Source organism: Callospermophilus lateralis, chromosome 2 (genome assembly GCF_048772815.1).
Source record: "Callospermophilus lateralis isolate mCalLat2 chromosome 2, mCalLat2.hap1, whole genome shotgun sequence".
In the NCBI taxonomy this organism is placed as follows: Eukaryota; Metazoa; Chordata; class Mammalia; order Rodentia; family Sciuridae; genus Callospermophilus; species Callospermophilus lateralis.
The window spans coordinates 50,373,379-50,401,377 of NC_135306.1; the positions used below are offsets into that span (position 1 = coordinate 50,373,379).

Genomic DNA, 27,999 nt, shown 5'->3' on the forward strand with positions numbered 1-27,999 from the left:
ATGACAAGGTAATGAGCATCCTTCTGAGCTTCTGTTTTTTCATCTGCATAGTGAAGACATTGGATCAGATATTCTCCATGGCCCCTTTCAATTTTAAAATTCTATGATTCTAGTTTGGAGTTGAAGCTGAAAGCCAACAATTACTAGCTTTTTCTGAGTTTCCATCAAAGGGTCTCTCCTATTCCCTTTACCAGGTATTAGAGAAAGTCAGGATATTTTCCTTTTCCCTCTGGAGTAATAAATTCTGGAGTGGAAAGACTTCAGAGAGTTCTGGTAGATTAAGGTGACCCCTGCCCTCCCCTTTCATTGTGTGCCTCTTGGTGCCATCTGGGTTTGTGTGGGTATGCACCTGAGTGAGGTGGCCAAGGCAGCTGGTGAAATGATTCTAGTCCCAGCTTGAAGAGGTCTCAGTTCTTTACTTCATGGCCATCAAGTCTACTTTTAAATACTCCAACTGTGGTGATTTCACAACTTTCTTTAGGCACTAACTTGTTCCATAAAAACTGAGAATCCGAGTGTCTTTCCTTTTGAATCTACCGATAGAACATATCAGTCATTTTCCTTTTCCTGATGACTTTTAAATGTCCTTCTTTTAGCAGTTTTACATACTGCTTAACTGTGTGTTTATCCAACCACTAAATAAATATATTAGATGCTGAATTAGCTTCTGGGACATGGAGATTTCAGACTTTGTTTTTATTTTAAGGGGTGGGATAAACATGGGTCTTGGTGGGTATTCAGGCTGTTATGGGTTCAGTTAGCAAAAGGAGATGTTACTATGAGCAAATGTGGACAATGAACATTTATGGATAATTGTTTTTAATATTTCAAAGTGAGGCAAGGTTTCAGTTAATGAATAATAAATCAAATAACACATATCCTATAAATATAGGTTGATATAATTCCATTTAATGGAATTTCAGCATCTGGTTGGAAGTTTATTGCTTCCACTCTCAGGATACTGAATTGCAGTATTTTGCAATTAAATTTATTTTTCTTTTGAAATAAGCACAGTGTGTTACATTTTAAAAAAATTAACAATATGGAAAGGGGGCATGAAAATGTAAATTGAACTGGTTCAAAAAATAGGGACCTTTAGGAGGGAATATATGGCTATGACTCCTGAGTCCATTTTATTGCAAATTCCAAGAAATCCTTAGTAAAATCTTGACTTTTCTCTTGGAGTGCAGGGGAGAAAATGTAGATAAAGGTATTTTTTGCTAAGCAATATTTCTTCGTTTTTGATTTGAGGTTTGTAGAAATCCTAAAGTAACAGGGTACTAACTGGCTTAGATTGAAATCTCAGATAATTGCATTGATTATGAGCACAGAAATAATGATAATATCTAATATTTATATATAGTAGGAAATGGTGGTTTTGTTTATTTGTGAACATATCAATTTATCTCTTGAGTGAACAGAAGATATTTTAAAGTATCATTAATTAATGCACCAATTAGAAGATATTTTATTAATAAGATATTATATTTTATTATATAGAATGTAGTCAGCTTTGTAATAAAATGACAATGATGTGCATTTTGAAAAAAGAAAACTAAACTTTTATTAATTGTATTTAATACTGGAAAGTTTAGGTATTCATACAATAAGGACAGGATACATATGGAAGATTTCTCTGTAAGTAGTTAGGAATACAGTATTCTTCGCTTATTGATGATTACTCAGTCAACCACAGTCTGAAAATATTAAATGGAACATTTCAGAAGTAAATAATTCATAAGTTTAAAATTATGTGCCATTCTGAGCAGTGTTATGTAATCTATCACCATCTCACTAGGTCCATAACTCATCCTTTATCCAACATATATCCATGCTGAATGCGCATTGCCTACCTGTTAGTCACTTGGTAACTCAGCTTTCAGGTCAACTGTTATGGTATGAAGTGCATATTTTCAAGTAGCCCTTATTTTATGTAATAGTGGCCCCAAAGTTGCAAGAGGAATGATGTTAGCAGTTCAAATATGTCAAAGAGAAGCTGTGAAATGATTCCTTTAAGAGAGAAGGTGAAAGTTCTTGACTTAATAAGGGAAAAAATATCATAGACTGAGGTTAAGAGCTACAGTAAGTTATTGTTAATCCCTTACTGTAGGTTAAGCTTTATCATAGACATTATGTCTATGAGACAACAGTATAAATAGGGGTGAGGACTGTCTATGGTTTCAGGCATCCACTGCGGTCTTAGACTATATCCATTCGGGGGAAGACTGTATCTAAAATGTTTACCACAAATCAATAGCACTTTTTAAATAAAGATAATAGTAAACGAGACAATTTTATAGCAATTTAAGTCTTTTCCTAATACACAAATGTACAAATGAGAAGAAAACAGATAGGAACATCTCTGAAGGTACTTGTTAACAGGCAGGTCTTTTCATGTGATCATACATGTTGGTAATTTCTGAGGGTGCAGAGAGATGCGTAGAACAGCAATGGTGGCAGCAACACATGGAAGTATTGGATTTAATGACAACAGGAGCATCATGCCAATTATTGCCTGGAAAATAGCTTTCCATTAAGCAATAATGAGTTCTGAGTCTCTTTCTCTTTGATTTTCTCTCCTCTCCCCATATGCTACCCAAGTACTATATATTTATGTAATTAAAATGTAAAAACAATTCCATGTCACTCCTTGATGTGACTAAGTTGGAAATCACTAACCTGGAGGTTGTGCTGGTGCCTGATGACTAGAGGTGCCCCAGCTGGTCTGTAGGGATTGTGTGTGAGCACACAAATAATTTAGCTGCTGCTTACTTGGTTGTTGACAGCTCCAACAGCTGCCCTTTGTCCTGCTGTAAGTAGAATTAGTTTCATTCATTACCATGCTTGTAAAATGGAAAAAGCTCATTATAAACTATAACTTTAAAATATTATCTATTTATCACTTTCTGAATTCATTTACATACTCAGTCATTCATTCGATAGGTGTTCACTGATGCCTACTATGTACAGGATATGAAGTAGGAGGGATGCAGTGTGAACACGGTGGGGGAAGGTCCTGAGCCAACAGATGAGATAGACAATAAGTAAACTCACAAACAGATATGCCAGTAGCAGATGACAGTAAGCCACAAGAAAGGCACATGCAGGGAGAAGAGAAGGAAGATGTGTGTGTGGGGTGTTTAGGTGTAAGATATAATCAGGGTAAATATTTCTAAGAATGACATAATTGAGGTGAGACCTGAAAGAATAAATGGATGAAACTTTTACCATGAAAAATGATTTCACATAGTAAGTGGTGTCCAGTGGACTCAGAACTGAGGCAGTTTTGCTTTGCATGATACCATTTGTATGGAACATGAACCAATCAGTTAGCAAAGATACTAGCTGGGCCCAAAAGTGAAGCCTTGGACAGCCTCCTGTTAGGTCAGTAGTAAGCCCTTAGTTGCTGGATGGTTGGAGGCCTCAGGAAAGGGTCTGTGGCAAGTAGAGCTGCACTCAGGTCGGGGGCCATAGCCATTGATATATTGTTGTGGTGTGGAAAGACTTTCAGTTCTTATGCAAATAGTGTGGCATTTGTAACAGCTGAACATCAGCAGTGCTCATTTCTAATTTTGTGGCCAAGGTATTTGACCAACAGCAGTTATAGACTATGGTTCAAATTCTAGCCACTTCACATAGTTTAGTAGGGAAAAGTTCTAGTTTCCAAAGGTGGCAACCAGAAGATTTTATATCTGGGTCACATTTTGAAAGATTGTGGAATTATTAAAATGAATGTATTCCTCCCTAGAAGGTAGCCAACTGAACTCCCTGTGTCTTTTATAGGCGGCATCACTGTCCACACCTCCCTACCAAGATTTATGATCAAACACAGAAACCATGTCTTCTCTCCGAATATACCGAGAACTACCCTGTCTACCACTCTTACCTGCCCAGAGAGTCCTTCAAGCCCCGGAAGGAGTACCAGAAGGGGTCCATACCGATGGAAGGCCTGAGCACATCAAGGTGAGTGACCAGCAAGTCATGCTGGTGTGTGAATGTGCAGCACTAATGCAGTAATGTACGGTATGTTCAGTACTAATGTATAACATGAGTGCACTAATGTACAATATTAACATAGCATATAGATGCTGTAATATTAATGTAGTATATCTCTGAAAGAAAATGTTGCATTTATTAGACCATGTAGTTGTTCCTAAACCCACTTTTAAAGAGAGAGAATTCTTGCTTACTGAAGGGGTGGGGGTCAAGGGAAAGGCCAAAATGGTCTATATAATAAAGGAGGGAAGTTAAGTCAAGTAGTAAAGGGAGGGAAAGACAGGGGAGGTTGATGCAGAAAAACAAGTTTTGGGTTTCTTGAGAGGTTTCAGGTCAGTTTGGATGATGGTGGTGGTGGAAGTGAATTGATAATAGAGAAAGCATGGCCATTTTTTTAAACTATGCTATAGATTTTGAATTGGGGTCTCCTTGAATGTTCAAGAAATATGAATAAAGAATAGATTTCTTTTAAAAATACTCCTGATTTGCTCTAGTTGACTTTCAAGTTAAGATTGGATGGATCTGGGTCTGTTCAGAAGTAGAACCACATGGCTCAGTGTATAGGTGTTACAGAGGTTTCTATATTGAGTTGGGGTTGAGGAAATGCTCAATCTGAGTATCCTTCTACATGTTCCAAGATTCTAGCTGAGTCTTCCATTGACAATTTGACTAGGTCAGGCAGCGGAAGTGACCAAAAGGAGGAAGATTAAAAAGGCTGCTGAACCAGTCTTTATTGAGATTCCACTCCCGGGTCTAACTCTATCAGACTAACAGAGCCAGATAAGAAAGGGTCTGAGAAGAAACTGCGCAGGGGGCTTGACTGGACTGAAATTTTATGGGGCTTAGGGCATGAAGGGAGAGCTTGGGATAGGAAAAGGGGTTTTTAGAGTCCTTTGTCCCACTGGGGTTGGTCGGGGGAGCTGGCTAATATCCAGGATTGGCCAGGAGACACTGCTGATTGACAGGTGGTTCCGTAGGTGCCTGATTAGTATTTCTTTCTTGTAGCTGGACTGCTTGATGCTTTGTTCCTAAGTCACCTTCATCAACCTGACAGTGACCTCCAGGTGGTGATGCCTGGCTGGTGGTTCTGTAAGGTAGGGACATCTTTGAGAACAGGGTTTCTCAGTTGCTGTAGATTCATCTAGAGGTGTGACCTGAAGATTGATGCCTTCTGTGCCTTCCTATTCCTTATCCCTAAAGGGCAGACTTGCTATGGTATGGCGATAATCATGTGTTAAAAGTTCCAGCACAGTGCTTGTATGTTACAGGTGCTTAGGATCTGGTGACTTCTTTTCCTTTTGTTCTCCCTTTGCCTCCTAACTTTGTGTTCTTCTAGTGCAGATTCCAGATGGCCCAGGTGAAACAACAACTTTTCCTGAGGATAGGACTAGAAATATCCTCCACTGAGATTTTGAGTTGGAGGCATTCTTATGTACTAAAAATTGCTGTCTTCTAGATCTATAGAAAGTCCATGTCTGAATTAGGGGATTGAGGACCCATAAGGGGAGAACTGAAAACAAGGGATTTTTGAGCCTGGTGGCAACTGTTGGATAGGAGCGGCATGATAATGGGAGGTAGCTAAGGCCTTGTCTGAGGCTTGACCTAGATTAGGTCAACGTTAAGTATATATATTAAATAATTTGGTTTAAGCACAATCTTTCTGGGTCCTGATACATGGAAAGAATAGCCTTTTCAAACTATATTTTACTAAGCAATATGAATCTTACAGTTTGGGCTTCATTTTTCTAAGAAAACAACTAAAGATTTTTGAAGACCATATCAAGAGAGATGAGCCGTTCCTGAGCATTGTTGTTTTTCCTTTTAAGAACCGTGGGCATCACATGGTTATCTCAATAGATGCAGAAAAGGCACTTGATAAAATACAGCACCCTTTCATGTTCAAAACACTAGAAAAACTAGTGATAGTAGGAACATACCTGAACATTGTAAAAGTTATCTATGCTAAACCCAAGGCCAACATAGTTCTAAAGGGAGAAAAATTGAAAGCATTCTCTGGAGAAAACTGGAATAAGACAGGGATGCCCTCTTTCACCACTTCTACTCAACAAAGTCCTGGAAACTCTAGCCAGAGTTGGACAGAAGAAAGAAATTAAAGGGATACAAGTAGAAAAAAAAGAACTCAAACTATCCCTATATGCTAACGACATGATTCTATATCTAGAAGACCCCAAAAACCTCCATCTGAACAATTCCAGAACTCATAAATGAGTTCAGCAAAGGAGCAGGATATAAAATACCCATAAATAAACTGCATTCCTATATATACCATAAATACCCATAATTTTAAACTGCATTCCTATATATCAGTGATGAAATAACTGAAAGAGAAATTAGGAAAACTATCCCATTCACAATAGCCTCCAAGAAAATAAAATATTTGGGAATCAATAAACAAAAGAGATGAAATAACCTTTATAATGAAGACAACATTAAAGAAAGAAATTGAAGAATGTAGAAGATAGAAAAATCTCCCATGTTCTTGGATAGGCAGAATTAATATTGTCAAAATGACCATACGGATACCACTGGTTATTGGTGACAAGTTCTGTTTCCTCACATGTTGAAGTTTGAACATTAGAGAAACATGCTAAGGCAAGCATATAAAGCAGTGTTTATTCAAAAGGGGGTAACATAGACTTCTCCCAGGAGGGAGAAGGGGACCATAGCTGGTATCCTGGTATCCCAAGAAGCGAGGCGTTCTGCCCTTTTTACATGTCCTAGGCTTCCTTTGTTCTCCTGCCCTCTTCCCCTTATCTTTCTCCCTCCTGCATGCATGACTAGGCCCAGGAATGCTGGTGGGATGGTCAAAAGGTGAGAAACTGCTAGACTGAAGGGGGAAGGGCAGGATGGTGCAGCCCAGGGCACCTTAATTAACAGATTTATAGCTCCCTATAGGTGGGGCAATTCCTGGGACAGGTTACCTTAGCAACAGGTTGGAGCAGGGTGAGGTTCTTGATAAGGGTGGAGAAAGGGCTCTAAGAAATAAACATTTCAATCCCTTAGGGCACAGTCTGCAACTTTCTGGACTCACTCAAAATTGGCCTCCTTGATCTGACCTACCCTGACTTGATTTACCTATCTATACTGACTGCCTATCTAAATCTGGCTTCAATACTACCAAAAACACGATCCAGATTTAATGCAATTTCTGTTAAGTTTCCAGTGATGTTCTTCATAGAACTAGAAAAAGCAACGATAAAATTTATCTGGAAAAATAATAGGCCCAGAATAGCTAAAGCAATCTTCAGCAAGAAAGTGAAGCAGGAGGCATCCCAATACCAGACCTTAGATTATACTACAGAGCTATAGTAACATAAACAGCATGGTATTGGCACCAACAGATATCAAGATCAGTGGTACAGAAGAGAAAAAATGGAAAGAAATCTACATAAATACAGTTATCTCATACTAGACAGAGGTGCCATAAACATACATTGGAGAAAAGATAGCCTCTTTGACAAATGGTGCTGGGAAAACTGGAAATCTATATGTAATAAAATGAAATTAGACCCCAGTCTCTCATCCTGCACAAAACTGAACTCTAAGTGGATCAAGGACCAGAGACCCTCTGCCTAATACAAGGAAAAGTAGGCCCAAATCTCTATCATGTCAGCTTAGGAACCGAATTCTTCAAGATTCCTAAAATGCAAGAAGTAAAATCAAGAATCAATAAATGGGATTGTATCAAACTAAAAAACTTCTTCACAGCAAATAAAAACATGAAGAGAGAGCCTACAGAATGTAAGAAAATCTTTGCCTCCTACACCTCAGACATAGCATTAATTTCCAGGGTATATAAATAACTAAAAAACTTAACAAAAAAACCAAATATCAATGAATGTGCAAAGGAACAGAGCAGATACTTCACAGAATAAGAAATATGAATGATCAACAAATATATGAAAAAATGTTCAATATCACTAGCAATTAGAAAAATGCAAATTAAAACCACACTGAAATTTCATCTCACTCCAGTCAGAATGGCAGTTATCAAGAATACAAGTAACAATAAATGTTAAGGAGGATGTAGGGAAAAAGGTACTTTCATATAGTGCTTATAGGACTGCAAATTGGTGCAATCACTCTGGAAAGTAGTACAGAGATTCTTCAGAAAACTCTGAATGGAACCACCATTTGATCCAGTTATCCCATTCCTCTGCATATACCCAAAGGACAAAATCAGCATACTGTAGTGATGCGGTCACATCAATGTTCATAGCTGCTCAATTCACCACAATCTATGGAAACAACATAGATGCCTGCCCTTCAATAGATGGATGGATAAAGAAAATGTGATATATATAAACAATGAAATATTACTCAGCCTTAAAGAAGAATGAAAATGGATAGAAATGGAGCTCTCATGCTAAGTGAAATAAGCCAATCCCAAAAAACCAAAGGCTGAATATTCTCCGTGATGTGCAGATGCTGAGTCACAATAAGGGTATGTGTGTGTGTGGGGGAGTTGAGGTTCACTGGTTCGGACAGAGGGGAATTGGGGAAGGGAGAGGGTTGGGAATGGGAAAGATAGTAGAATGAATCAGACATAACTTTCTATATTCATATATGAATCCACACCCAGTGTAATTCCACATCATGTACAACCACAAGAATGGGAAGTCATACTCCAGGTATGTATGATATGTCAAAATACATTCTACTGTCATGAATAAAAAGAACAAATACTAAAAGAACCATGGGCAACTCTAGGGAAGAGTCCTAGACACATGGGAAAGACCCCAATTGGTAGAAAGGGATGAGAGTAGTGTTGAGGGGTGACTTGTCAACATCATCCTCTGCTATGTGCAACTGTTCTCATCTTTTTATATACAATTAGCAGGAAGTGGAGAGCTCCTTGTGGGATGTAAAGTTATAAGCCTCACATATTGTGGTATTAGGGATCTATTTCCTGTCCTGAAAGTATAAAGGTGCTTTGAGCTTTAGAGGTTGGGAGATGCTTTTTGTTTGTGGCCTACGGCTTAGGATAACAAAGACAAGCCCTCACTCTGGGGCAGGACCACTGCTCCGTGGCCTAGCTCTGAGGCCCCCAGATGTATCCCACAAACCCTCCCTTCTGATGGTGCTTTGCAAAACAAAACTTAGCCTCTGACCTGTCCTAAATTATTCCTACCTTGTGTCACTTACAATAATAAACACATTATCCAGAAGGCCCCTGTGCTCCTGCCAGAGTCAGAGTGACAATAAATATAACTTACATTAAGATGCAGCTAAAGGGAAGGGGGGAAGTTACTGAAAGAATTTCTAAAATGTGTTATTAATGATCATAAACGCTTAAAAAAAACGCGGTAGAATCAAGCTTACCCGTGGCGAGGACCAAGAGCAGACATGGGCCTCTCTTCTATTTCCTTCAAAAAGAGAAGCCATGAGGGGAGGATCCAAGGGCATCTCGTCTCTCCCTTGCACCTTCATTTCACCATGTCTCAATCCTGTGCCTGCCATGCTGGGCACTAATTTTCCTGAACTGAGAATAATACTGTGCTCCTTCCAGGAAATGTAGGGAAGCTGTTATCTGGGTGTTCCACCAGAGGCTTCTGGGGGAAGGAATGGGTCAGCCCTGTGCCTACATACCCCGGGATCTGCACAGATTGTCACCCTTTGCCCCTAGGACCCCTGTTTCCATAGCATCTCACCCACTTCCCTATCTAAAGGCCAAGTCTGCTTAGTTTCTGAGGCTGGACACAGGGTTCCCACCTGCTGAATGATAAAGTCATGTGGCCCAGGGCTTGGCTGGGTTGGTGATTAAGCCCAGACACAAAAAACACCTGGTTTCTGGAAAGGTTATCATCTCAGCATGAGGCACAATTGCAGCTGCACACAACCCTCACTGACTGTAAATCTTGGGGATTTACAGCAGGTGCCATAAGGGGAATGCTTGAGATTTCCAGCCCTTCTTACTATGAACGTTTCTTGAAGCCCTTGGTTATTCTCTTGCATAGTAGGATTTACCTTTAGTTCAAATAGCTCTCAGATCAATTTATGAACAAGGGGTTTGCACTTCAAGCTTCATTTCCCCGTAGGCATGTCATTATGTAAAACACTTGGGTCCCCCTCTTGGGACATTATTTCTGTGAACTAAACCTGCTCCCTAAAGATGGGGGAAAAAAGAATAATCTCAAAAAAGAGGTGAGTCTTCAGTGGTATCAGGTTTTTATTCTAAAAGGGAGGACCATGGGTAGAAGGGGCAACAGAATTGGGTTTGACTGGATGAGTTTGGCCAATAGGCAGAGGATAGGGAGTTGGCAGCATAGATTCTTTCATTTATCAATGGGATTTCTTAATAAACTAGAAGAGAGGGAAGCACCAAAAGAGGGTGTTTGGTATCCTTTCCAAAAGTCATGAAAGAAGCAAGAAAGTTGGTAGTAGGCTTGAGTCTTTTCCCAACTTACTGGATTTTATACATCTTCTGATCAAGGGCAGTCTATTTCCCTATTCAGAGCTCTTCCACTGGGAATATACTTATTCCCCTTGATAAGGTTGGGCCTGAGAATGGATGAACACAAAAGAGCAGGTAAGCTCTCAGCCCCGGACTTGCCAGGGCAATTTTAGAGCCTTTGAATTGTGTTTGATGATATGCATCCTGGATTAAATTTGTGAGCCAATGTCGTGGAGACTCCTTTTTCTTTTTTACATTCCTCTGAAGAGCATTTTTGTTGGTTTGCTTGCTTGTTTATCAGGAAGGTAATACTTGATTGGACTTTTGAAGTAAGAATTCCATGTTTTGGATAGCAGCTCAAATAGCAGTTCCATCCTCTGTGAACTAAACCTGCTCCCTAAAGATGAAAGTCCTGAGCATGGTTGTTTAAAGTCTGCCCTGTGCAAGTGGAATCCATGTTAAGAGGAGTCCCTCCTCTTGCCAAGGCAAATCTCCTACACCCTTATCCTAAATTCTCTCCCTCTAAGGATTCTCTTCTGAGGACCATCTCAGAAGTGGGATCAGGCAGAGATTTGGACATAGCTGTATGCAGAATTTTGGCTTCCTGTCCTTGTTTTTTTCCTCTTCAGGATTTCTTCCTTATGTCCTATAATTCATGGTTGCTTCCAATTTGGTTTTCTTGTTCTTCAGTCAATAGAGAGAATAAAGAAACACTGGCCTTTTAGCTGCCTGACTTGGCACAGACTGGAGCCTGCCTTCAGGCTGGGAGCTTTGAATCATAAGCAGTTAATGGAAACTTAACCAGTGAAGACTCGTCCAGAGCCAATTCCTTTTCCCACCTGTTGGCTCTCCTCCAGAATCTGCTTATTTTGATCATTCTTTAGTGCTTTCAGATAGTTGAAGATTTTTTTCCTCCAGAGTTTATGTGAAGTGGTGACAGATGTTAGCTTCTGACTTAGTAGTAGCACTGGAGGAGTTGAGGGTAGAGGAGAAGAAAGGCACTTTGAATCCTGGAGGGCACATATTGGAATCCCGTCGGTTTCAGTGAAGATGAGAAGGACTCAGTGTGTCCAGTCAGGATCAGAGCCAAGATTTGAGAGAGTGATTCAGCCAAGGGATTTTTCTCAGTGGTCTAGAAAGGGCTCCCCAACTTGCCTGGGTACTATATTGGCTTCCTTAGAAGGGAGCTTTTTGACCCCTGGGAAGTTTAGAAATCATATGTGGAAATAATGAAAGAGATCAACGGACAAAGAGGTAAACCCTCTAGAGGAGAAAAAGACAAACCCTGAGGAGTGTGAAGTCCAGAAAGGGAGTATTACAAAGGTCAGAGGATAGATAACTCCAAGAGGGCACGGTGGGAAAAGGATGAGAAATCGTGATGGACCTGGAAACAAGGTGGTACTTGATGGCTTTGGTGGGTGTGGGGAGTAGCACCAGATGGGCATGGCATGAGAGGAGGCATGTAGACCACCCGTGGACAACACTTTCAGGAAGAGAGGAAGGGGAAGAGGAGAAGACTGGAAGATTATAATAGAGTCCAGTGAGGGTTATGTCATATTTTCTTTAAGATGGAAGAGACTGGGACAGGTTTGAATATGGACAGAAAAGAGATGAGTCAGGGAAAGAAGTGAATACACATAGGATGCAGGAGAATGGTCCTCAAAAGAGAATCCTTAGAGGGAGGGGATTCCGGGTAAGGGTGTAGGAGATTTGCCTTGGCAAATGGAATCCTCTTAACATGGATTCTATTTTAATATGATGGATTCCTTGGGCACTATAACAAATTCTGAAATTTGCATGAACATTAAAAATAGTTTTCTTTTTTTTTTAAAAAAAGTGTTGCATGACCTATTTGTCATGGTGAAAAATCTCCATTTCCCACTTCCAGACTCGTGACCTTAGGTAGCTGTTATGCTATTTCCTCTTTTGTCAGAGTCTTGTCAAACACCTTTCGTTAGCTTTGCCAAATGAGTTGAAGTCAAGTTGTTATGACTTCCCCAGCAGGGCCACTTTAACCTTTGCTTAACTCTGAGGTTAACTCTTGGCCTTCCATACTCTATAACTTTTATAGCTACTTACCTCAAAGAAACTCAGGTCTTTAAGCAATTTTTCCCCTAGGTTCATAGTCACAGGGGGCACAAGCACTGAGGAATATACCACAGAAAGAAAGGGAAGATTTGGTGTTCTCTTGTTGGGTGGGGGCTACTAAATTTGAGCAATTTCTGGGAAGAATAAAGATTTTCTTTTACATGAACTGTGAGATTATATGTGATTGGGGGACATGCATTTATGTTGTGGCTAATGATATGTTTCAGTGAATGTTCTCAATCAACATAAAAACATAACGAGGGAACACATAAATTCTGAGTAGATTCACTTATAAGCCACGGTAACTGTTTTGGGGTAAGATCTAAGTGAATCAAACTTTAGATTTAAAAAATTGTTCTCTCTTCGGAAATGGATAACTTCTCCCCTCAATACCCATAACTGTTTGCCTTAGTTATAGCTGATCAGTGGGTTCAACCATAGGTGCACATTTACAAAGGGACTTGAATTTTGTACTGAAGTAGACTGACAATTTCTTTCCCTAAATGTGGTGAGCAAGGATTTTACTCCATCTGCTTTTGTCTTTGAGAAGCCAACTTTGGGATAGTCTGCAGGCTGGTGAGCTCATTCGATAGCATTCATTTGCTCTTTTCCTGGGGAAGCACAGGAGCTAGGGGCAGTGCGTGTGCTTCAATTGTCAGAGAGTGTGCTTCACTCTTGAGTGAAGGTTCTTGCAGTATCTTGAGAAGAGGCAGTTGCTTCATTGGTAGGAGTAATGGCAGAAGAGGATGCCATGGTCTTGAGCTTGGGGCTTAGCTGTGGCAGGACCAAGATCAGGGTTGTCTTGGTCAGCAGGGCTCTGCACTGCATCCTGGGCCTCTGGCTTTGTTCTTGCCTTTGGTATCTCCTGATATGCTTTGGAAGTGAAGATGTCTATGGGCTTGAGTAACCATGATTGAGCATGGGTTTATGATGGTTTAGGGACATATGGTTTTAGGTTGCCTTGAAGCCCCACTGCCTCCTTTCTGAGAGCTCAACTTTCCTTGGGGACATTCCCTTCAGAACATAAAATTTTGCACAAAAAGTTAACTTTCCAGTTAATTGGTTTTTGGTCTTTTCTATCTATTTCTGCAGCCTAAAGCCTTACCCTCCTAATTTCCTGCTGCCATTGATTCAGCACTGAGCAGACTCCAGGGTGAGGTACTTGTTCACAAGAATGTTAGAAGTATGGAGCTGACCCTTGGCTTCTCATTCTCATTTAGTGGATTCCTTCCATAAGCCCACAAATACACAGTCAGTTCAGAGGCTCCGGTCACTCAGCCTCCCGTTGATATTTGCCAATAGCAAACCCCTGGGAAGGCAGCCCAGGGCTGCTGGCCCTGTACCTGCCACTAAGATATATTTTAAGATCTACCCTGAGAGTAGTATGCTTCAGCTCAACTGAAGCATCTCCCATTTCCCCCTTTGGACCCCTGGAGAGACTAATTCTCCTGCTTCCTAACTCCCTCCTCCCATCCGTCCAAGCATTCTCAGGACCTGGTTTGGGTTTATTGACAACCCTGTGTATAATTCATGCAAGACAGGTTACAGCAGAGCGTGTTACCTTTGCTAGTCAAGCATGGCTTAGTAATGCTGCTCCAGATTTTGGCCGGGAAGTAGGTTTTATTGGTGTTTGGGCCTAATGTTTTCCTGTCCGGAAACCTTCCCCTTCCCTTGGTGGGGCTGTTCTGGCAAGCACCATCAGGGAAAAATCTACCTTCCCCTTGTCCAGTTGGATGAATGGGTTCCAGGGAAAAGCAGTCTGCTGTATAAAACAGAAGCCCCTGGAGGGGCAGGGACATTAGAATTGAGAAGCAGGAAGTTGATACTATTTTGTGGGCAGCACAAACCCAAGCTAAGATGGGTGTTTCCAGGGTGGCTCCTGGTGGTGGTGTAGGTGGCACCTGAGTGTTTTATAACTATGTAATGCTTTGAGAAGGGACTTCTTTTCATTTAGTGAAAACCATCCTGCTTTTTGATCCTACTGTTTTCTTTCCCTCTAAATAATAGGGACACCAGATAGCAAAGAAACAAAAGATGTAAGGTCTCTGATTCTTGTACTTTTTTCCTTTCTGCATTTTCTATACGGTCAAGTAGAGGAAGGAGACAAATTTTGGCACGAGGAGCTATTGGGATCACAGAGATAAATGTACCTGGCCAATAGTAGATTCTGGGGCTATGAGGGAAGAGGGTCAAGGATGACATCCAGGAGCCTGGCTTGGGTGAGAAGGGATTGGAGGTGCCTCTCTTCAAAGTGGGGGATTGAGGAGAAATTGCTTAGACAGAGTAGGAAAATACTTCTCAGAAGATGTTTATAGAGGTGGGTTAAATGGAGGAAACAGCCTTATTCCAAGGCAACGATGACAATGACTTTTACTCATTTTCCTTCCAGGAGAGATTATGGGCCTCACAAAATGGCACCAGTGAAAATCTGCAAGCCTGAACCATTCATCCCAAGTGGAGAGAATATGGATTTACTCACAACTTATAAACAAGATTATAACCCCTACCCTCTCTGCCGAGTGGACCCCATCAAACCTCGGGACAGCAAATATCCATGTGGTGACAAGATGGAATGTCTGCCTACTTATAAAGGTGGGGGAGTGAGGGAGGAGCATGGTGGGGAAGGGTAGGCTGAGATTGTGTGCAGGGTGGAAAACATGTTCTATATACAGTCCTCTTAGAGCAAGGATCACCAAACCACTTCCTGTGGATCAAATCTGGCCAACGGCCTGATTTTGTGTATCTGGAGAGTTAAAAATGATTTTAAAGTTTTTAAATGATTGGGAAAATATCAGAAGCTTATTATTATTCAGGAAGTATGAAAATTGTCTGACATTCAGAGATCAATGTTCCTAAGTGTATTTTATTGGCACACAGCCATACTCATTCACACATCATCTATGGCCACTTTTGTGCTGTAGTGGCAAAATTGAGCACTCATGACAGAGACCCTGCAGGCTGCAGGGCTTTATAGAAATTATTTGCTAACCCCTGCCTTAGCTTGTTGTCTGAATCCTACAATGGGGAAGCATTTCAAATTTAAGCTAAGTTGAGTTCTACTACTGATTGACCGATGGTTTCATTCACCCACTTAATATTAACATGTAATATACCTATAGAAAAATGTCTGTATCATGATTACATAGACTAGTGAATTTTTAACTGGATAAAAAACAGTCCCCAGGGGCTTGGGTTGTGGCTCAGTGGTGGAGTGCTTATCTAGCATGTGTGAGGCACTGGGTTCGATCCTCGGCACCACATAAAAATAAACAAACAAATAAAGGTATAAAGAAAAAATCTGTAACTCAAAACTAATTTAAATAAAAAGCCCCCAGATTAAGAAATGTCACATGACTGCTCCTTCCTTTCAGTTACCTCCCTAACCAGAATGTAACCATTATGCTAGCTTTTAGCATCTTAAATTATTTTTTAATCTTATATTAATGGGATTAGTTCATTTTTTAAAAAATATATTCTTATTTTTAAATTTACACATAATAATTTATGGGGCTTCTGAAAGACATGGTATAATGTTCAAATCAGGGAGCACATAGCTATTTTCTCAAACATATATCGTTTCTTTGTGGTGAAATCATTCAAAATCCTGTTTTCTAGCTTTTTTTGAAATATATAAAAATGTTTTATCAAGTATCTATTACATACCAGGCATGGTCCTAGGAAGCATAATGACCTGCCCTTGACCTCCTTGGCTAGTAGGAGAGACAATATGTGGACACTTGTGTGTTGTGCCAGAGTGTAGCAAGTCTCCCACACTGTGGAGCATAGTTACAAAGACGGAAACCAGGGAACAGAGGCCAGGTTTGTAATCAGTAATTTTCATGTATATGAGGTACAGTGTTGCCCTGGCAAGGCATTCTAAACATGAAACGTTTGTGAACCTCTAAAGGACTGTGATAAGGTTGCTTTTATTTGGTCAAGATGAGCATTTAAGCTGGTGGAGGTGAGGAGGCTGGGGGAGTGTAAGAATCTTCCTAAAGGAGTCCTAAATCTCATCCAACAGGACCCCACATGTAGTTGGTTTCTCTGCTTCTTTCATGAGCTAAGGTCAGGGCTAGACTGTCATGAACCTCTTTGACAACCTGTCAATCCCCATACTTTTTTTTTTTGGTACCAGGGATTGAACTTGGGCACTTGACCACTGAGCTACATCTCCATCTCTGTTTTGCATTTTTTAAATTTAGAGACAGGGTCTTTTTGAGTTGCTTAGTGCCTTGCTTTTGCTGAGGTTGGCTTTGAACTTGGGATCCTCCTGTCTGTCTCCTGAGGTGTTGGGATTATAGGTGAGTGCCACTGTACCCTGCTCTCATACTTATCTCTAATGCCTCCCTCCACCTTCTGTCATGCTGCATTCTGCATGTTATCATAGCCTGAAATTACCCTACCTCTGAAGCCTCTGTGCATCCCAATAGCCTGTCCTGACCAGTTGTTTTATTCACTTTCACTGTGACAGAACTTGGCTTTTCTGGGACCTCTAGTCTGTTGATGGCTCAACCTTTCTCTCTCACCATAAGCCCCTGTTGGGTCTGTCGTTCCTTGTGTAGTGACATCTTTTAGCTGGTGGCTGAAATGGACACTCTTAGAGGCCTTTTCAGACTTCTTCCAACATGCCAGCTACATGTGTGACGGGTGCCCTGCACTCCCTTGTCTTGTAACTCATTGTACAGTCTTGTTTTAAGTAACATGTGTCTCCTTAGCCAGACTGTAAGCATTAAGGTGGCAGGGATCTCTCCTTTGCTTTCTTGGTGAATTATCCCCTCATAGTAGATGCCATAGTAGGTGCTTTATAAAGGAGTTAATACAGCTAGGCACGTGGTGGTGTGCCTCTTGCCTCTACAGGGTATGTTATTCTCCTTTTTTATTCAGAGCTTACAGGAAGACAGAAATGGAACACCACTGAGTAGGTGGGATGGAGGAATGAAACTGGAGCAAGTGCTTCCCTCCAGAGGGGAGGGGGTGCGGGATGCTGATAGGGCAGGTCTGAATACAAACTCTCCTGTATGCCCTCTTTATGGGTTCCCATGGTTTGTTAGTCTTGGTGTATGTTATGGTTTAGATGTGAGGTGACCCCAAAAGCTCATGTGTGAGACAATGCAAGAAGATCTAGAGAAGAAATGATTGGGTTATGAGAGCTTTAACCCAGTCAGTGAATTAATCCCCTCACGGGATTGACTAAGTGGTAACCGTGGCTGAGGAGGTAGGTCATTGGGAACGTGCCCTTGGGGTATATATTTTGTATCTGATGAGTGGAGTCACTCTTTCTGCTTCCTGATCCTTCTGTGAGCCACTTTCCTCTGCCATACTCTTCCACCATGATGTTCAGCTTCACCTCAAACCCAGAGGAACGGACCCAGCTGTCTATGGACTGAGACCTCTGAAACCGTGAGCCCCCACATAAACTTTTCCTCCTCTACAATTGTTCTCGTCAGGTATTTTAGTCACAGTAATGACAAGGCTGACTAAAATAGTGTAGCTAAAGGCTTGTCAGAGACCTGCCTGCTCAGTTCAGTTCTGTCTCCTCCACCTGGCCCTAGGTGCAGGGAGAGGTCTGGGAACGAGAACTACTCCTTGCTTGCTGTAGGAGTGAGCAAGAACAGGGTAGGTGTAATGGCGTCACTCAAGTCTTCTGTTACTCAAGTTACTCCTTCTCAGCAAACTACTCAGCCCTCAAAATGAACACCCCACACACTCTCACAGAACCAACCCTCACTCATGCTTTAATCTCTTCTGTCTCCAGCTTTCCCACGTTCCTCCCTGTTTCTATGATATTACATCTCAATCTGCTGTCTGAAAACCAGAGAAAAGTATTCTGCTGCTGGAACCAAATCATGGATGACATTTCCTTACTGCTAAAGTAAAAATTGAGAAAATACAATTTGCTTTGTTTCTCTTAAACTTCTGATAACCTGTTAATTGCTTGCTTACTTAAACAGAGTAAAAAAAAAAAAAAAGTAGCAGTCCAAAGTAGACTGCTCAGGAGCAGGCATGCATAGATGGGCAAGGTTTTTGTTCTGGGTACGTAGGAACTTGAGTTTGGATTTCATAGTCTTCCTCTAAAATTTGGATTTTAAAACAGATCCGTATATATCTAAAAGAAACATATTTGTAGTTAGATTTGACTCATAGGTGCTAGTTTGCAATCTATATGTCTTAATGGCTTGTTTTAAATAAGACTATGTTAGTCTGTTTGCACTGTTATAACAATAAATCTGAATTTGGTAACTTTATAAATCATAGAATTTTACCCCTCACAATTCTAGAAGCTGGGAAGTTCAAGATTAAGATCAGCAGGTTAAGGCCTGGTTTCTGCTTCCACGATGGCATCTTGTTGCTCTGTTAGCACATGGTAAATGGTGAAAGGGAAAATAAAAGGGCTTACACCAATTCCCTCTAACCTTGTTATAAGCTACTAATCCACTCACGAGGAAGAGCTCTCATGACTTATTCATTTCCCCAAAGGCCCCACCTCTTAATACTACAATGGGGATTAAGTTTCAAAACATGAATTTTGGTGGACATTTAGAGCATAGCAAATAGTTTCATTAATTTGATTCGTTCATTTGTTCCATTATTGCCCCATGATATCATGGCTTCCAAAACTAGGTCTTAAATGCCCAATATCTGTCTTCCCAGCACTTAGAACAGGGAATGGAGTTCAAAGGTTTATAAATAAAGGAGTAAATGGTTCTGAATCACTGTTTGCACAGGCTCTAGGTGACAGTGTGTGGCAATACATACACCCATATTCTTACCCATCCAATTACCTGATAGGTCCTGGCCAGAGGCAGGATGAGTTTGGGGAAGGATATGACCTTATATTTCTCTTTGTTCAGTCCTGAAGCACTTTATGTATGTATGAGGGGCCTTACTCCTGCCTTAGCTTTTGGTGATCACCCCTTGGATGAGTTATTTCTTGTGAAAATTTGCTGCCTTAGTAAGTCCCATAACAACCTTAATGTTTTATGGCCATATATCGATTCTCTTTCCAAAGGAAGGAGGGAAAAACCAAAGACCAAGGTCATTAAATATGTATATTTCAATGGGTGCTATCTATATTTTGTCTATATGTTCTGTTTACATAAGTAAGCAGAAAAATATTCAAGCTTTTCCATTTCTATTCATGACCAGCACCTTTTCTGGGATCTAGAAAACCACCAATAAAATATGCTTCAGCAGCATTTGGTTGTAATTTGTGACATTTCCAAAACACTGTGCAATTGGAAAGATTGAGAGTGTAATTACTGATGCTCAGCTTTAGGTTTAGCTAAGTTTTTTTAAAGACACATTATTGCATGGAATCCCTTTTAAAGAGGTTCCTGCCAATTACCGACACGACACTCTGGCCCCGAAGGGCTTTCCTGGCGTGTGAATAGTTTGTCATGTGGAATTCAGAGGTTTTCAGGGCCTTGTGGAGGGTTTTTTTTTCTTTTTTTCTGATGTGTATAATAAATGCTGGGTGGAGGAAGTTAGGCTGAATAATAATGTGGTTTAACTATATTATTGGGTATCAGGAATCACATGAAGCAACTTTGAGCTTAGGAACTTGTTTTCTTAACACCTCATCCATCACAGAAGAAGGCCAGCAAAGCCCTGTCCCACTTACCCCTGAGGCACTGTGCAGGTATCTACAGGTAGATGCCCCATTTCACTGAGGCTTGAAGTCTGGGGTGGAACATGTGGTTTATATTCAGCAAGATGGTTCACTGTAAGGTCCCCTAATGCTTTCAAGATGCTGATAGAGCCATTAATGGCTTTTGGAGAAAGATTAGATTTTCAATTAAAATGAAGTCAATTTTGAATAAATAGTTGGTAGTATTACTGGCCTAAAGTAAACTTAAGAATGTGCCCCGGGGGTGGGAATGTCAGGAGTTCTGGAATGGTGGAGTAAGAAGCTTGGCAAATCCTCTCCTCCAAAAAACAATGATAAAATTAGGCAAAGTGGTAAAAAACCAAGACTCTGGAAATCAATCAAAGTTATATGACAAATGGAGGGTACTTCTTTAAGAGGAAGTACCTTGGTTATGAGCAGTGGGCAACTGTGAGTGTTATCCTGGAGCTGCTTCTATCCTCCCACCTTCCTCCTCCCATTGCGTGTTGGGGGCAGTCCTGCCTAGGCAGGCTAGGCTGTGACAAATAATAGCTCTGCTGCCAGTGAGGTCTAAATTGACTTGGAATAGGGCACACCAAAAGTTTTGATAAAAATAAAAATAGTAGTGATCTCAGTGGGAAAATATCAGAGAAGACAAATTCTGCAAGTCTTCTGAGGTTTGCAGTACTAATTGTGGCAAGAAACAAATAAACAGACAAGCTAGAAATATATCAGGGAGATCCAGAGAATGAGGTAAACACAGTGGGCCTTGATAAACTCACACATACTCCTAGTGGTGTGAAAGGCTGTGCATAGGGGCAAGGCTTTGAGCAGGCTCCAGAGAGATCAACCTCTGCACTAGGCTTGTGTAGAGGAGACATAAGAAATTTCAGCAGAAAACAAAAGCCATTTCAGACATATAAGATGTCTGATATTTGACTATGTTCTCTACCCACACATAGATACATTGACAAATGGTGGAAGCTTGAGGTACTTAATTATAACTTTTGATTAATCATTGGCTGACTGCTAAACTATGCTGATACAGGGTGAAGCCAGATTTTAAAATAAAAATAATTGAAAAATGAGCAAATATATCAGTAACCACAAACTGCAGGGGGGAGATAAGACTATAAAATTAGTGCACATATTTCCCTAAACATAAACAAAAACAGCTCTAATGGAGGGGTTAGAATTAAGAGTTGCTGCAGCATTTTATGTAAGTCATTAACAAAAAGTTAGGCAACATGAACAGAAAGAAGAAAATACAATCCATGCATAGGGGAAAGAAAGCTGTCAATAGAAATGATCTCTGAGGGAACCCAGATGTTGGACCTGGAAGACAAATATTGGACAAATTTATTCTAAGAACAGCAGGAAGCCATATTAATCAATATCAATAAAAGGAAGTAATAACGAATATCTGGAATTGAACAATAACCAAAACAAAAAATCATTAAAGGAGCTCAACAGCAGATTTGAACTGGCAGAAGAAAGAATTAGTATAAATGAAGATAGATCTACATAAATGATCTAATCTGAAGAACAGAGAATAAGAAAAGTGAATAGAAAATCAGAGACTTGTGGGCTACCATCAAGTCTATCAGCATACTCATAATAGGAGTCCCAAATGGAGAAGAAAAGGGCATAAAAATGTTTGAAGGATTAGTTGCTGAAATTCCTCAATAAAAATGAAAAAATATTTATCCTCTACATCCAAGACACATTATCCAAATAGAATCAACAGAGGTACATACTCACATTAGAGTTAAACTGTTGAAAGACAAAGATTTGGAAAATAGCGAAGAGAAATACCTCATTCTATACAGGGTAAGGACATCAAGAGTCACAGATTCTCTTCAAAAAGAAAATGGAAGAGTGAACAGAATTGGTTGACTAATTTGAAGTACTAAAAGAAGATAGGCCATGAATTTTATATCCAATGTATACTATGTTTCAAAAATGAGGCAAAACAAAGATACCTTCAGAAAAAACAAAGCTGATTTCCCTTATGAGAGATACTAAGGAAAATCCTCGGGTTGAAAGGAAATAATACAGATAGTAAAATAAATCTACACAAAGAAAGTTGCTTGTAAATGTAACTAGGTAAGTGTTTACTTTTAATTTAAAAAAGCAATTACAGAGCAAACTAAAGCTGTGGGGTTTGTTTTAGGAATTCAAGGTTGATATAACATCAGATAATCAATCAATGTAATATATCATATTAATAAAGTAACAGACAAAAGCCAGATGGTTGATAGAAAACATTTGGCAAGGTCTCATATCCATAAAAGCTCGCAAAAAGCTAGGAATAGAAGAGAACTTCCTTAGCCTGATGAAGCGCATTAACAAGATATTCTTTTTATTTTTTAATTCTTTTTGGTTGACAGAGTATATTTTGACATATTTATGCAAACATGGAGTATATCTTATTCTAATTAGTATCCCAGTCTTGTGGTTGTACATGATGTGGAGATTCACTGTGATGTATTTATGTACATAGGAGTGTTAAGTCAAATTAATTCCATCGTCTCCCCCTCCCCATTCCTGTTCCCCTACTTCTCCTCCCATTCTCCCCATCCCACCCAACCCATGCATGGACTTCCATTCCTCTCCTCTCACCCACTTTTGTGTGTTAGCATTCACATATCAAGAGAAAATTTGACCTTTGGTTTTTTTGGGATTGGCTTATTTCTCTTAGCATGATAGTCTCCAGATTCATCCATTTTCTGGCAAATGTCATTAAGTTATTCTTTTTTCTATGGCTGAGTAGTATTCCATTATATATATATATGGAACAGTTTCTTTGTCCATTCATCTGTTGAAGGGTACCTACGTTGGTTCCACAGCTTAGCTATTGTGAATTGAACTGTTATAAACATTAATGTGGCTTTATAACTGTAGTATGTTGATTTTAAGTCTTTTGGGTATATACAAAGAAATAGAATGACTAGATCAAATGGTGGCTCCATTTCAAGTTTTCTAAGGAATCTCTGTACTACTTTCCAGGGTAGTTGCACCAATTTGCAGTCCTACCAGCCATGTATGAATATACCCTTTCCCCACATTTGCCAACATTTATTATTACTTGTATTTTTTTTAGTTGTAGTTGGACATTTGTTTATTTTTATGTGGTGTTGAGGATTGAACTTAATGTCTCCCATATGCTAGATAAGCACTCTACTGCTGAGCCACAACCCCAGCCCTGTTACTTGTATTCTTGATTGGTGCTCTTGATTGTTGCCATTCTAACTGGAGTGAGGTGAAATCTCAGTATAATTTTAATTTGCATTTCTAATTGCTAGGATGTTGAACACTTTTTCACATTTTTTTTTACCATTTGTATTTCTACTGTGAAGTGTCTGTTCAGTTCCTTAGCCTGTTTATTTATTGACCAGCTATTGCACTCCTCAGTTTATATCCAAAGGACTTAAAATCAGCATACTACAGTGACACAGTCACATCAATGTTCATAGCAACTTGATTCACAGTAGCTAAACTATGGAACCAACCTAGATGCCCTTCAACAGATGAATGGATAAAGAAAATGTGGTATATATACACAGTGGAATATTACTCAGCCTTAAAGAAGAGTGAAATTATGGCATATGCAGGTAAATGGTTGGAGCTGGAGAATATCATGCTAAGTGAAATAAGTTAATCCCAGAAAACCAAAGGGTGATTGTTTTCTCTGATATGTGGATATTAATTCACAATAAGGGGGAGGGCTAGGGAAGAATACAGGTACTTTGGATCAGGCAGAGGAGAGTGAAGTGGGGGTATGGAGGTAGGATGTATTGTAGAATGAATTAGACATTATTACCCTACGTACATGTATGATTATGTGACCAATGTGATTCTACATCATGTACAACCAGAAGAATGAGAAGTTATATTCCATATATGTATTATGTGTCAAAATGTATTGTACTGTCATGTATAACAAATTAGAATAAAATAAAATGTGAAAAAAGATAAGTAAAAAAAAATCAGTGCAAGATTTGTACTATGAAAATTACCAGAGTGCAGAGAAAAATAAAATCTAAGTAAGGGGTGAGACATTCTGTATTCATGGAATGGGAGGATTCCATATTGTTTAAATGGAGTTTCTTCAAAATCGATCTATAGATTCAAAGCAATCCCTATCAAAATACCAGGAGCCTCTTTTTATAAAAAAGAAATTGGCAAGGTAATTCTTTATATATAAAGAATTATATATAAAATTTATATATATAAATAAAATTTAAATAAATGCTTTTGGAAAATAAAAATGAAGAACTTATTCTTCCCAATTTTAAAGCTTTACTATAAAGCTGCAGTAATCAAGACAATAAAGACCAGGTGTAAATGACAATATGACTGGGTTGAGAATACACAAATAAACCCTCAGATTTATTGTCATTTTTTTTTTCAACGATGACTGGGCATTTCAGTATGGAAGAGGATAGTCTTTTTTGATAAATGATGAGACAGTCAGAGATCCACATCCTAAAAGATAAATTTTAGACCTTTATATCATGCCATACTCAAAAATTAAAGGGTTAAGGGCTAGGATTTTGCTTAGTGGTGCTGTACTTGTCTAGCATGCACCATGCCCAGGGGTCCATCCCCTCTACTGGGGGATGGGGAGGAAACAGAAGGACCAAAGACCTACATGTAACAGTTAAAACAGAAAATCTCGAATATCTTGGGTTAGGAAAAGGTTTCTTAGATGGTATATTTTATGTTATGCAAATTATTCTCAATAAAGTTGTTGAAAATATACCTGTGGACTTCACTAACATTAACTGTATACATCCAATGCTCCTGGGTAGCTGCATTTGTTCTAAACCTTTGTAAAGCTGTAAGAGGATTCCCTGTGGATTCAGAGGGCTCACCAGGCTCATCTGGGCTACCTCAGGCCTGGTAATTTATGAGCAAAATGGGGCAATATAGGCCATGGCTGTGAGCCAAATATTATGAAAAGAAAGGCAGCAAGAGTGGAGGTGGTTGAATTGAGTTGGATTTTTCTCACCTGGACTTTTAGTCCTGGAGCAGCCCTGAAGGTCTATGTGATAAAGTCATTTTAGAATCCCCTGCAGAGATGCCCGAGGACAGTGTCTGCTTCTCAAGATTGTGTGGCCATTTCTCACTGGATTTTCTTTGGGTCCAGGCCTCATTCATTTTGGCCATTACAGCCCCACAGCAGAGGTTTTTCTTGAGATGGATATCTCCCAGTAAAGCTGGCTAATCTTTCTCATTAAAAAAAAAAAAAAAATTTTGGAAGTTCTCCTGCAAACCTTCCCTGATTATTAGTTTCTTAATCTTTACCTAGAAATATGGTGCCCCTAACTTGATGTAGGCTGTCAGAAGAGCATGAGTTTGGAGTCAAGTGTATGGCTTAAATTCCCCCCCCTTTTTTTTTTTTTTGGTTTTTGTTGTGTAATAATTGTACAGAATAGTGACTGTCATTGTGACATATTTGTACATGCATATAGTAATAATTTGATCAATTTCATTCCCCAGTACCTTCCCTTTCCCTCCTCTCCTCTCCCTCTTCTGGTTCTCCTCTTCTACTTTACTGATCTCTCTGCTATTTACATGAGAATCCCCCCTTCCTCTCCTTTTCCTGGCTCTAGCTACCACATATGAAAGAAATCATATGACCTTTGATTTTATGAGTTTGACTTATTTTGCTTACCATGATGCTCCCATTTGTATCCATTTTTCTGCAAATGACACAATTTCATTCTTTATGGCTGAATAAATCTCCATGTGTACATATCTCATATTTTCTTTATCCATTTACTTTTTGTTGAACACCTAAATTGATTTCATGGCTTGGCTATTGTGAATTGTGCTGCTACAAACATGGGCATGTGTGTATCTTTGTAGTATGCTAATCTTAATTCTTTTGGACAGATACCAAGGAGTGGTAGGGCTGGATCACATGGTGGTTCCATTCCTGGTCTTTTACAAAAATTTTTGGTTGTGAATGGACCTTTATTTATTTTGATGCGGTGCTGAGAATTGAATCCAGTTCCTCACACATGCTAAGCAAGTGCTCTACCCCTGAGCCACAACCCCAGCCCCCCATTCCAAGTCTTTTGAGGAACCTCCATACTAGTAATTCCATAGTGGCTGTACTGATTTACATTCCCAGCAACAGTGCATGAGAGTTCCCTTCTCCCCGAACCTTCGCCAGCATTTATTGTTATATATTCTTAGTGGAGTGAGATAACCTGACTCTCAGTATATTTTTGATTTGCATTTCCTTAATGCCAGAGAGGTTTGACAATTTTTAACTCATTAGCCATGTGACTTTTTGGCAAGTCTCTCAGCTTCTCTGAGCTTTGCTTTTGGAAATCTGTAAAGTGGAGACAATCATACTCAGTATAAAGGGTTATTGTGAAGACGAAACAAAATCACATTTGGAAAGGCTGGAGCACACTGGACTGGCTCATAGTCAGTGTTCTTTGTTAAATCAGGTTGGAGTGGGTCAGACCATGGGTTCTGGATCTGGATTTGAATCTGTGATTTTTAATTTCTAGCTAAGTGAACTGGGACAAATTCTTTAATTCCTCTGTGCCTCAATTTCTGCATCTATAAAATAGGTATTTTGTTAGTGCCCATTTATTAGGGATGTTATGAAGACTTTCTATTTTTTGCAGTACTGGGGATTGAACCCAGGGCTTCATGCTTGCTCCTCAAGTGCCTAGTCAAGTGCTCTCCCACTGAGCTACCTCTCCAGCTCTGACTGTCTTGTCTGAGAAAACACCTCCTTGGAAATGGGCTTATCACTTTGAGGCCTTTTAGACTACATGGAAGTTGGGGGACCTGATTTATTATTAATTACCTCTTCTGCTTTAATTTTAGCTGATTACTTACCTTGGAACCAACCAAGACGGGAGCTACTTCGTCCAGAACACAAACGCTGGCTGGAATCCACCAAATTTGACAGCAGAACCACACACCAGGATGACTACTCCATGAAGGGCCTCGTGACCACCAGGAGCTGTAAACCCCCCGCCATACCCAACCTTTGTAACATCCCCTTGGAGGACCTGACCAACTACAAGATGAGCTATGTGGCACACCCTGTGGAGAAGCGCTTTGTGCACGAGGCAGAGAAGTTTAGACCCTGTGAAATCCCCTTCGAGAGCCTCACCACACACAAAGAGTCCTACCGAGGCCTACTCGGGGAGCCTGCCAAGAGCTCAAAGCCTCCAGCCAGGCTACCTGGGACAGACACACCATTCTCGAACACCACCGAGTTTCGAGATAAGTACCAAGCTTGGCCGACGGCCCAGTTATTCTCCAAAGCTCCAGTTGCTTATGTCCCTCCTGAAGAGAAGATGGATCTTCTGACAACAGTACAAGCCCATTACACATACCCTAAGGGTGCCCCTGCGCAGTCCTGCCGACCCGTGCTCCCGATCAAGAAGAGCTTCCGTTTCGAAGGCTCTACTACCACCAAGGACGACTACAAGCAGTGGGCCAGCAAACGCACAGAGATGGCCAAGCCTGTCCCCCACCTGGGCTTTCCCACAGAGCCCTTGGACTGCCTGACCACCTTTCGGGCCCACTATGTGCCCCATCCACCTATCAGTACCAAAAGCTGTAAGCCCCCTTGGTCCGGCCCTCGAGCAAATATTCCTTTGGAGGGCCAGACCACCTATTCCATCAGCTTCACTCCCAAGGAAATGTGCAGGTGCCCAGCTGCCTACCCTGAGCCCCCTGGTTACATCTTTGAGGAGGTGGATGCCCTGGGGCACAGGTTGTATAGGCCAGTTTCTAGGCCAGGCTCTCGGAGGAGCAGCTTGCTTTCTGGAGGTGATGCAGAAAACCCTAACCCGATGGATTTGGCAGTGTCAGCCTGATTTTGAAAAATTTTTATTTAGAAATTGCACAATAC

The 27,999-nt window shown here is 40.3% G+C and overlaps 1 protein-coding gene across 1 annotated transcript; it reads left to right on the forward strand.

Annotated features, from left to right (window-relative positions):
* On the forward strand, positions 1-27,964 carry Saxo1 (stabilizer of axonemal microtubules 1). The gene is made up of 4 exons (XM_076841421.2): positions 1-8; positions 3,784-3,963; positions 14,889-15,091; positions 26,961-27,964. The coding sequence occupies exons 1-4, from the start codon at positions 1-3 to the stop codon at positions 27,962-27,964; spliced, it is 1,395 nt and encodes a 464-aa protein (XP_076697536.1).
* Positions 27,965-27,999: the final 35 nt, after the last annotated feature.